This window comes from Bidens hawaiensis, unplaced genomic scaffold (assembly GCF_021521415.1).
Source record: "Bidens hawaiensis isolate Kalapana, Puna unplaced genomic scaffold, B.hawaiensis_p1.1 tig00068762_1, whole genome shotgun sequence".
In the NCBI taxonomy this organism is placed as follows: Eukaryota; Viridiplantae; Streptophyta; class Magnoliopsida; order Asterales; family Asteraceae; genus Bidens; species Bidens hawaiensis.
The window spans coordinates 37,741-50,126 of record NW_027502140.1 but is presented as its reverse complement, the minus strand read 5'-3'; the positions used below and the strand labels follow the sequence as shown (position 1 = coordinate 50,126).

At 31.7% G+C, this 12,386-nt stretch overlaps 1 protein-coding gene across 1 annotated transcript; it reads left to right on the top strand.

The window, feature by feature from the left end:
• The first annotated feature begins 4,965 nt into the window (after positions 1-4,965).
• Positions 4,966-10,974, top strand: LOC143605228 (polyadenylate-binding protein-interacting protein 9-like). The gene is made up of 10 exons (XM_077081428.1): positions 4,966-5,562; positions 6,718-6,828; positions 6,917-6,961; positions 7,047-7,119; positions 7,878-7,990; positions 9,121-9,180; positions 9,308-9,355; positions 9,598-9,666; positions 10,522-10,583; positions 10,673-10,974. Exons 1-10 carry the CDS (start codon positions 5,269-5,271, stop codon positions 10,731-10,733), a joined length of 936 nt encoding a protein of 311 aa, XP_076937543.1. The 5' UTR covers positions 4,966-5,268; the 3' UTR covers positions 10,734-10,974.
• Positions 10,975-12,386: the final 1,412 nt, after the last annotated feature.

The following is a 12,386-nucleotide window of genomic DNA, read 5'->3' as shown; positions in this document are numbered from 1 at the left end:
AAAAACAAAAAAAGTAAAAAAAAGCTAAAATGTTTTATTCATTGTCCTCGTAAAAAAAAAAACTTGAGATAAGATTCCATTGAATTTCCTTGAATTCCTTCACATTTTGGAAGGATTTGAAAGCCCTGTATTTGAAGGAATTCGAAGGAATTAAATTCCAATTCCAATTCCAATTCCAGTTCTTTGAACCGAACACACCAATGGAATTAAGATTCCAATTCCAACGAAACGAACACGTCATGTCATGAGATTTTAATTCCAATTCCTTTGAATTCCCACGAATTCTGTGAAACGAACACGCCCTAACATCCCAATTCATAACAACAATATCATTCCTTGGGCATTGCACTTCAGTTTCCGCGATTCTTACTTGAATCTTTCCGTTTTTTGTATCTTTAACCCACCATTCCGTCTAGTGTGTGTATACTATAGGATATTACTCAACTGAAGACATTATCAGGAAAACTTGAGACATATTCACCTTCAACAAGTGAGGACTCAACTATACACATGAATGATTAAGACAAGGCAAAACGAAATGAATGAAAGAACTAGAAACGGGTACTTGTCGCCCACAAGGACGAATGCCATGACTACTCTTAGGTATTCACATGTCACTCATAAATTTCCTAACAATATGTTTCCCATTCACGCTCCAAATACATGTCGCACTACCAAGCCATATTTATCTCTATCATGGTTATGTTGTTGCCTTGCTTTTATGATTTTATTTTTCATATTATGTTAAATGAATAGAACAATAATGTTTTCCATTTTGTATAAACTGAAAACTAATATGTTAGGTACCAAACTTACCCATTTTAGTGAAACTAACTATATATAATGATTGAATTTGGCACAATAATGGGTTCCACAACTTTTTACTTTTGGCATGAGGACATATGGACCACCATTTTAATTTAGCATCACCATCAACATGAATTCCACCAGATTCTCTCCATTTAAAGCTAAACAATAAAACCAATTACCTTTACCATCATATTCAAAAAAAAAAAAAATTAAAGCATGGTCTAGAGGTGGACAAATAAACCAGCTAATCGATCTGATCTGAAAATCGAACCAGTTTGAAATCGATTATGTAGAAACAAGTTTGGAACCGATTGAAGATGTAGGTTCGGAACCAATTTGTAATTTTCTCCACCAAAACCGGTTAACCAAATCAAAATTGGTCAAAACCCGAACCGAAATCGATCGTAACCTGGTCAAGAAACTGGTTTCAACCTGAATCAAAGCAATCAAAAACTGGTTTTCACTTTTGTTGACCAAATCGAACGAGTCTCAACCAAAATCAGTTTTGAGTTTTAAACCGGTTTGGACAACTCCAGCATAGTCATCGTTCAATAGCTTATAGCTTTTAACCATTACTTTTTTTTTTTTTTAAAAAAGCCCAAAGTATTGCAAGGCCAAGGATGTAATTGATGCACAGCCAATCCATGGTAATCGTCATGGAGGCTCTATTCAGTTTTTGAAAACATGTGGTTTTGTAGTGATTTTTCACAGTATTATGTGTTAGAAAAAAAGTCAAGGGACTACTTGTCAATTTCATAATTGAGAGGCCGATAGTCCTGTCAAGTTTTAATGATTTATATTGTTTAGTTAGTAGCCGTTATAAGCTGATGGTTAACGAGTTTGTTATTGTTAATCAGTCCATGAACCCTCCAGTACATTTGTTTCAGTTTCTTTAACGAGATAGACGGAAACATTTTATTTTTTAATTATTTTTTGTTTTTATTTATATTTTGAATTATGATTTTTTTATTATTATTATTTTTGAAATATTTTAAGGTTTTTTTTAAGCCACCGATTCTTCTCACACTTTTCATTTTCTCGACCTTTATATTTTAACATTTTTCTGCTTTTATAACCCCTAAAGAAATTTAAAAAGTCAGTTGATTAATAAACTACTATATCATCCAAAGGCAATGTGAAATAAAAATAAAAGTTTAAATAAATTGTTTACTATGTATACTTTTTAAAACGACGAAGCATTTTTATACCTAATATGTTATATAACCTATAGTTGCAAAGATTTATACAAATTACTATGAGTCGTTTACTATATAAATAATTTTGAGACGTTAGAGCATTCAAATTGACAGTTCCCACTCTCATGCAATTAGTCTACAATCATTTTTTAACGTGGTGTATTGGTAGGAAGCATGAGTTTTTCAGTGGAGAATCAAGTTCAATAATCACTTATAAAATTTTGGGGGACATGATGACTCATGAAGGAAGATTAAGATCTTTATGATCTCCAGTACGATCCTGAAGGTGTCTGAGTTTTACAATCAGTGGACCTTCGGGCAGGTGGGTTTTCCCATGAACTGGAGATAACTTGGAGGCGTTTAAAGGCTCCGTACGACTGGATTGTACTAGATGACAGTGGCTTTTAGCATTGAGTGACCCCATATAAAATACCTAGATATTTTATGTTTGTTAACTGTTAAAAAAAATTAGTCTACATAACCATGATTAGGCATCATGACAATAATCAAGATGATGTCTCAATAAAAAGTTTATAGTTTTGATTTTTTTTCCTTTTCTAAAGATGCCTCTATTTTTCTATTTGTTGATGCCTTTTAATTTATCTTTTATTATATTATATGTAGATGCCTTTTATATTACTTTTTATTATTTAATAGATCACTTTTGGTGAAACTCATAGCAGTTTTTTAGACTTTTTTAGTCACTAGACTTGTGGTATTAAATTGGTTATGGCTCAATGGTAGAGCACTCACTTTACAAATGAGAAGTAGGGGGTTCAAATCTCACTATCACTAATTTATATGAGAGATATGAGAGATGACCATGATTTGCCAGGGTTCGAGTCCTGATCTCATCCGGTTTTACCGGCTCCTTGCTGTCGTGCCATTGGCGGGCGTGGAGGTCAGGTTTTATCCGGTGAATCCCTCAATAGGTGGATCACTAGGGGCTCCATCCGTCCGGACTTGTGGCCGGCTCGGGCTACCTTTAGCCAATGGGGGCCGTGTACGGAGTACCCGGCGTTACTTAATTGGTCCAACAAAAAAGACTTGTGGTATTAAAATATTAATTATCAAAGCCAATAACTGACAAGTAAACCGCCAATTTACCGCGAGATTTTGAGCAGTTGATTTTGAACTTTTACCTTATTTTGAGCAGTTACAATAAGTAAATATTATCTCAAATGTTTGATTGGGTAAAGTTATTTTAAACAATCTCGTAAATCTAGGAAAGTCGAAGGTATAAATAAACAATGAATCGCAAAAATAAAACATAACGTCTGATAAAATATATTAAAATGCTGAGTAATATAACACAACGTTAAAGAAAAAAACACAATGTTAGGAAAAACATACATAATGACGAAAATAAACAAAAAAATACAACGATAAATAAAAAGACATAATGATCTGAACAAAAATTCTAAAATCTACAAACTAGAAATCAAAAAGCGAAAACCTAAAGTCTAATATCGTAAAGTTCAACGAGGCGGTTCCAATGTCACTAATTTGAGTTCAGTAGGAGTCTGTTTGATACCCTTTATACGACTTCTTAAATTAAGAAGATTTTATTTGAGCCTGGTCCATGTGTTAATAATTGCATTAGTGATTTGAATTCACCAGCATACATTGACGTATTATTTATAACATTTTCAGGTATACATGCAAAAATATAGTGATTTAGCAAGGGTAGTATTACTGAAGAGATGACAACTCCTTAGGCAACGATATAACGTTAAGGCTCTTCATTTTACGTCCTTATACGAATTTTGATGAGAGAGATGTACATATTTGAAACACAATGTTTTGTAATCATTAAGGATGTTTAAATCCACGTTAGTGAAAGAACTTTTTCATAAAACTTTTGAGTCTTTCTATTATTAAAAAATAAATGTTTTTCAGTTGCGTAATATTATGATCAGTACCAATTGTTGGTCATCCGCTCGGCCGCTCATGGACCAAAACCCAGGGTGTGACACGTAGGAGTTTCTATTTGATTGGAGATACAGATGGTGAATGCGATGTGTGGGTTTTTTTTAAAAAGATAACAAAATTAGAGATATATTTGTTTTTCAACTAAATGACATAATAATTAATTAATACGGGGATTCTTATGTTATGCTAGAATTTCTCTACAAAGAAACCGTGAACATGGCGAAGAAACTTGCAATCTTCTTTTTAACAAATTACTAGATATAGAAATACGGTTATGTAGCATTCGTCAAACGAAAGCAATTTGTTATTATTGGAATACATTTCAACCATCTAAAAGACATCTGTTGATTACAATCTACACATCCAAACAAAAAGTCACACAAACACGCCATGACCCATCTATGTTCCATCTTCATTTATCACCCGTAACAAAAAATTAAAATCCTTTGATTCTTTTAATCAAAATTAACACCAATAATAAAAAGTAATCCTAATCCTATTCTTGATATTAGAGTAACAAACATATATGCATTATCATTCTCTTTTCAAAAAAAAAACAAAAACAAAAAAAAAACAATTGAGGTAATTTGTATTACATATATGGAAATTTATTTAATCGCATAGGATAGGGGTGCCTAAACATTTATTAAAATTAAAACTTAGCTTAATAACCAAATATAAGCATATTCAATCTCCATATGTTGAGGGGTATAAGTGGCTCAACGAATAAAGACTGGGAAATTTATGATATTTAGTTTAATCTTGAGGGCGTTCGGGTATTACCATCAGTAGGCCTTCGGGCGAGTGGGTTTTCCTCGAAACCGGAGAAAACTTAAAAGCGGTTAACGAATCCATACGGTACGGCTGGATGGGGCCATTTGACAATGACTTTTTATCAACCGAGTCACCTGTACTAAATATTTATTAAATTTAGCTTGATGACTTTTTGATTTGTTACATTAACTACCCAAAATTCTTCACTTTTTAATGAATGGCACCTCACACCTTTAACTTTCATCTCTCTTTAATTAAATTAAATTAAATTAAATTATACCCATTTTCATATCCACTGTTTCATACACATTCAACCCACCTGTGATCAAATTGCTCATATAAACCCTAAACCCCCAAATATCAATTTCCACCAATTTCAACCAATTTCCAATCAAGTTTCAATTTTTCCAACTTTTCCCAAATGGGTTTTTGAAAATACACAAAACCCACTTCTTAAATCAATCCAATTGCAAGTAACCATCGAATTTGAAGCCAAATTTTGCATTGTTAGCTTAAATTTTTTCTGGGTTTTTCTGGGTTTTTGATTTTGGGTGGAATGGCTGCTGGTCTTGAAGTTTCCGGCGAATCTCCGGCGGTGGATGTTGCTAATTCCGGTGAATCTGTAAAGGGTGTTGAATCTGATGCTAATTCGGATATGTGTTTGAGTGGAATTGTTGATATTTTGTCTAATTTGAAGCTGAATCCAATGGCTAAAGAGTTTTTTCCATCATCTTATTCTCCTAATAAGCTTAATTACTTGGCTCCTGCTTTTTATATTAATAATAACAATTATAATAATAATAATAATTCTCATGTGGATTCTGGTGAAGGGTACCCCTCTAATCGTAGGGTATGTTTTTTTTTAAATTAATTAACTTTAGAAATTTTGATCATATTGTAGTGAATTTTGATTTATCAGATCTGATTTCTTGCTTTTTTTAAAGCTGAATTTTGATTTTTTTTTTAATTTTAAATTCTATGTAATAATCTTGATCAATGCTCATATTTCATAGTGTTCTATTTTCTACATTTTTTTTTAATTTTTTTATAATTTTGTTTTGAAAATTTTAGTGATTTTTGTTGTGTCAGTGGTTTAGTTTTCCATGTTCCCAAACATCAAATTAAAAATTTTATGTAATAATCTTGATCAATGTTCATAGTTCTATTTTCTACATTTTTAAATATTTTTAACATTTTTTAGATTTTTGTTGTGTCAGAGGTTTAGTTTTCCTGTTCCCAAACAATAAATTAAAAACTTATATCCATGATCTTGATCAATGTTCATAGTTCTATTTTCTACATTTTTTCTATTTTTAAAATTTTTTAATTAAATTTAGTGATTTTTGTTGTGTCAGAGAAGGAATAACTACAGTCCCTATTAGTTTTTCATGTTTCCAAACATCAAATTAAAAACTTATGTAATAATCTTGATCAATGTTCATGGTTCTATTTTCTACATTGTTTTACATTTTTATAATTTTTTTTAAAATTCTAGTGATTTTTGTTGTGTCAGAGATTTAGTTTTCCATGTTCCCAAGCATCAAATTAAAAACTTATATCCATGATATTGATCAATGTTCATAGTTCTGTTTTCTACATTTTTTAATTTTAAAAAAATTTTAATTTAAATTTAGTGAGTTTTGTTGTGTCAGAGAAGGAATAACTACAGTTCCTATTAGTTTCCTTGTTCCCTGTCATCAATTTAAATACTTTATGTTATGATTTTGATCATTGCTCATAGTTCATAATCTTGATCAATGTTCATAGTTCTATTTTCTACATATTTTTTAGATTTTAATTTTTTATTAAAAATTTAGTGATTTTTGTTGTGTCAGAGAAGGAATAATTACAGTCCCTATTAGTTTCCCATGTTCCCAAACATCAAGTTAAAAATTTGTGTCTGATCTTGATATTCATTTATTAAAAATTTAGTGAGTTTTATATATAATTTTTTTTATATTATATATATATATTTTATTTTTTAATTTTAGTGATTTTGTTACAGAGGAGGAATAGTTATAGCCAGGGAAGAAGATGGATGAATGGGAGGGCTTACAAAGCTCAAAGAGAGGATAGCATTAAGCGAACCGTTTATGTTTCCGACATTGATCATAATGTACGGAACACTTCTCGTTTATTTCTTTTATTATTGAAATTATTTGATCCGATTTTATTAATGTGATGATGTTTTTAACTGTTTGTAGGTCACCGAAGAGCGACTTGCTGCTCTGTTTAGTGCCTATGGACATGTAACTTCTTAACTTGATTATTTGAGTTATAATATTTTTATGTAAATTGATAATTTGAGTTATAGTATTTTATGTTATTGTTAAGGTTCTGGACTGTCGGGTTTGTGGCGATCCACATTCACGTCTCCGCTTTGCATTCGTGGAGTTTGCTGACGAGAGTACGTTGCACATATTATCTTTATAAATTTGTAAACTTTAGGAGTGAAAAAACGATATTGTATCAAAAGTTTTTAAATATAAGGTAAACGAGTTTCAAAGATTCGAGTAACCTGTCTAAATGATGATGGGTCGGTTACTCTTGACCACGTTGACCTTTTATTGAAGACTTGAAGTGACGTTAACACGTTTGGTTGACAATCATACCAAAGACGGTTACCTTTGTTTAAAGATTATTAGGCTTGTAAACGAACCGAATGAACACGAACGGAGCATGTTCAAGTTCCTTCGTTTAACTTTTAACTGAACAAACGATCGAACACGTACAATTAAACGAACGAGGTTTTCTTGTTCGTGTTTTTTTTGTTCCCGCTCGTTTAAGGTATAAATGAACGGTTCACGAATGTAATTGAACATAAATGAACAAACATAACTTTGCTAAGACCAATTAGAAGTAAATGTGAACAACAATGTGTTGACCATAAAAAGTTATTAAGACTCGCTAGACAATGTTGTAACGGTGCCAAAAAAATTTGAGTGGATATATTAACAAATGAACTTAGACAAACGTAAACTGACGAACATAAATGAACGTAAACAAACATTCACGAACATAAATGAATGAATGAATGAGACATGTTCATGCTCGTTCGTTTAACTAAACAAACAAAAAGTTTTGTTGGTGTTCGTTTATTTATTAAATAAACGAACATAAACGTTCTTCCTGCCAAATGGTTCACTAATCGTTCATTTTGTGCAGATTCTGCAAGAGCAGCTCTTAGTCTTTGTGGCATAATGTTGGGATTCTCTCAAGTTAAGGTTATACCTTCAAAAACCGCAATCCTTCCCGTTAATCCAACTTTTCTTCCAAGGGTATTAATCACTATGATATCATATCTAGCTAAAGTATGGGTGTTCATAATTTGTTGGAACTGACCAAAACGCAGTTTGGTTTGGCGGCTTGGAACCGACCTTTTTTTTTCAAATATTATTTATATAGTGTCTTTATTTTTGGAATATATAGTTATCCATAATTATTACAGTCACCAGCCCCCCTCTTTATTATATAAATGCTTTATTCCGTGATTTTGAAAAGAGGAAAAATTAAAAACCGAACCGTTAAACGAGTCGGTAAAACCGGCCCATCTGGTGACCCACTCAACATATCTGTAGGCCTGTAAACGAACCGAACGTTCGGTGGGAAGTTTGTTTATGTTCGTTTACATGAACAAAAAATTTGTGTTCGTTTAATTAAACGAACGAACATGAACACGTGTCTTGGTCGTTCATTAATGTTCACGAACATTCGTTTATTTATGTTTGTTTATGTCTGTTTATTTATGTCCGTTTATGTATGAATAGAAAATAATTAAATATTACCTGGATGAGTCATCTATTAAAAGGTTTTATTTGTGTTCATTTAAGTATTTTAATTTATGTTCGTTTATGTTTGTTTGTGTTCATTTATATTCGTTTATCTTTGTTCAGTTATGTTGGTTTAGATTTTAAACAAACGAACACAAATGCTCATTTTTTAAATAAATGAATGTGAACATAAATGTTTGTTCGATTAAGTGTTCATGTCCGTTTAAAGTTAAATGAACGAACACAAACATGCCCTGTTCGTATTCCTTCGATTCCTTTACAGGCTTTCACTATTCACATTGATGAATACATCGGTCTCAACCTCTAGGCTACGCCGATTTTATTTGTGTTCGTATGTGTTCGTGAACATATTCATTTCCTTAATGAACGAACACGAACATAAAATCCCGTTCGGTAAGTGTTCGTGAACACATTATTTCCTTAACAAACGAACATGAACAAGGCCTTGTTCGTGTTCGTTCGGTTCGTTTACAGTCAGAGGATGCAATCATTTATAGTCTACATATCTGGTTTATGGCAGAACCGGACCATGAACACCCCCTAGACTTTATAGTCTATAAAGATGCAATCATTTATTAATATTTATATATTTACTTTGTTGATGATCTAATATCCAGTCAGAGGATGAGAAGGAGATGTGTGCAAGAACAGTCTACTGTACAAATATTGACAAAAAGGTTTAAGCTTTTTTGCATTCTTTACATTATTTACATATTCCATGAGTTTTTTCTTTTTGAAAAAAAATAAACAATGATGAATTAGGTATTTTCTGCAAAATAAAAGTCATTTGTTGTTGTATGGCAGATTTCTCAAGCTGAGGTCAAGAACTTTTTCGAAGCAAGATGTGGCGAGGTAGACGGTTTTAAATTATTATTATTATTATTATTATTATTATTATTATTTATTTTTTAAATTAATTATTTGAGTGTGATATTTAGTAAGCTTTTTTGAGTGTGATATTTGGTCAAGTGGGTTACTGAATATCACACTCAAATCATGATGATGATGATGATGATGATGATGATGATGATGATGATGATTTGAGTGTGATATTTAATTCTGAAGTTATTGAATATGTTGAACTCGTGGTGAAGGTTTCTCGCATCAGGCTATTGGGGGACCATGTTCATTCAACGCGCATTGCTTTTGTTGAATTTGTTATCGTGAGTTCTAATATTTTTTCTCATTGTTCCGATGTTGACTTAACGCTAAATATGGCAAATTCCAAGGGTTGATTTTGGGTTGTGGTCTATCTCTAATGAATCAAATTAAAAAAGAAAAATACTAAACAGCCGATCGCATGGACTGAACATGGGTTCTGTTTATATCTCTAACGGGTCAAGTGGGTTACGCTGAAAATTTTAACTAAACGGGTCAAAGTGTATTCAAACGCATAAACCTACTAAATTGCTTATTAATAGAATTCTTATTAGACATAATTACAAATTTTGTTCTTTAAACATGCAATTTATGGATCAGGTCCTTTAAAAAGTTTATTTGCAGGCGCTGTCCTTTACATGACATGTTTGTTTGATTTTCGTCCTTTTGACTTACTGGTATCCGAAAACCCCGTTAAGTCTTGGCATGTGAGGGCATTTAAGTCTTTTTACGCATACTATTTAAGTATTTATAATTAAAAAACAAATTAAATATATTATTAGAAAAAGAAACTAAATAAAATAGGTGAAACAAAACCCCCCGTTAAGTCATGGCATGTTTGGATTTAACTGAGTTTTTGGATGACAGTTAGTGTAAGGTACAAAAAGCGAATGTATTTTGTTACATAAAGGACACCGCCAGCAAATAACCTTTTTAAAGGACATGATCCATAAATAGCATATATTTAAAGGACAAAATTTGTAATTCTATCTTATTATTATTGTTGTAATTTAGTTTTTGTAATCATGTTTCACACAAATATATTTAAATGCGGTATAATATTCAATTTGATGACATAGTAATGATTATAAATATAAAAACCGCATCTTGATTCTTGATGCTATTTTGTACCATTTTAGGCCGAGAGCGCGATTGTGGCATTGGATTGCTGTGGCCAGACACTCGGGACCCAACCGATCAGGTGAATATTCATTATTTTTTTATTTTTTACTAAAATCTTGATAAGCAGGAAGTCGATTATAAAAATAACGCAATTTCTTGAATTTTTAGGGTGAGTCCTTCGAAGACACCCGTGAGGCCTCGAGTGGCTCGTTCTCTTCCAACCAACTGATCAAACATCCTTAACCTATGCACCCATGCATCCGTGAGGTGGTGATGGAACATTATGTTCGGTAATTTTAACTTTTTATGTTTTTTTTCTTATTTTTCGTTCTGGCTTGTCGGCCATGGTCACAGTAGTTATATGAACCCGAGGGAAGACAAAGACACTCCCTAAGTTGAGAACTTGTTTTTTGTTTTGTTTTGTTTCATCATGTTTGATTGCAGAATGCAATCTACAGACAATGAGCAAACTATGGTGATTTTAAGTTGACTTATGTCTTGTTAACATCTCAATTTAATAACATAAAACATGATCTAAACATGTTTTAGTAATCCATACCAACATATTAGATATGTTTCAACATGCAAATGTGTGTTCTAAACATATTTTCAAATGAAAATATTCCTAAGACCACTAATGCACAATGATATTATTGATATCTAGCCCAAAACACCATTAATGCACAAATAATTTACCTTGATGATGTAATTTACATATATAATGTGATATAGAGGTATTGTAGGATTTCAAACAATTCAAGTGAAAGGAGTTTGAAATAGGGCCGAGTACGGTTCGGCTAGTTCAGTATCAAGCAAAACCGAAACTGAAGTCATCGGTTTTTTAATATACAAACCGATCTGTTTTTGTTTTTTTGGTTCAATTCGGTACTTCGGTTATAGTCGGTTTATGTTGGCTTTTCTTTTTAACTCTGTGTAGACATTGCAAAAAAGAATTAAAAAATGAAAATGATGATTTTAAGTTTGTAAGAACGTATTAGAGTACCACATATTTATTGAATTAAAAAAAAACAAAAATAAGTGCGTGTTACGTGGAACCATACGAATACAAAGTTGCTAGAGTAGTAGAGTTTAAAATTCAACAAAGTTCTTAATAAAAAAAACATTAAATGTTTAGTCTCAATCTTCATTCATCGTCTTATTCATGTTTAAAGTTTAGTCCCAGTCTTCATCATCCTCATAATCTTCATCACCATCAATCGGTTCGGTTCAACGTGAAGTAATTGCAATTCATTGATCAATCCCGGATGAAATTTGAAGCTAGATGAATGTGATAGGGTTGACAAAACACTCCTCAAGAAGGTGAGATTAAGTATGCGAGTTCGATCACTTACTAATACTGGATTAAGTATGTTTTAAAACCGTTGTTTTTACTCGTACCAGATTGGTTAAAAAAATGGTACAATCAGTGGAACCGAGATATATCGGGAGGTTTAACCGAGTTGAATAGTTTATCATGTAATTCCATATAAATACAAATTCAACTCGAAAAATAACCCAAAAGTATATTAATAAACATCACATATAAACAATGATCGAGTCAAATAGGAGATTTTTACTTTGTATACTAAATTAATCAATTACAAAAGATGCAAAGAAACCAACCTTGATGTGCATAATACAAAACGAATTGTCGTTTACTGTGTTTATTTGTTTCAATTTTATTCACTAGGTTAAAAGTCACTTTTAAATAATGTGAGTCACAAAAAATATAAAAAAAATTCTTGAGTTTAAAACTGGTTTGCCGGTTTAAACTGGTATTTTTTTTAAACCGGTTGTAAAGTTCTATGGGTCATGGCTATGCTATAAGATTTTGGTTTAAAGACAGATGGCAACATTGTTATTAAATGTGATAATACTATGA

Bases quoted from the DNA above. Each gene is read 5' to 3' on its own strand.
- LOC143605228 (XM_077081428.1), top strand. From the start codon at position 5,269: ATGGCTGCTGGTCTTGAAGTTTCCGGCGAATCTCCGGCGGTGGATGTT. The intron at 5,563-6,717 runs GTATGTTTTTTT...ATTTTGTTACAG, and splicing joins GGTACCCCTCTAATCGTAGG to AGGAGGAATAGTTATAGCCA. The intron at 6,962-7,046 runs GTAACTTCTTAA...GTTATTGTTAAG, and splicing joins TGTTTAGTGCCTATGGACAT to GTTCTGGACTGTCGGGTTTG.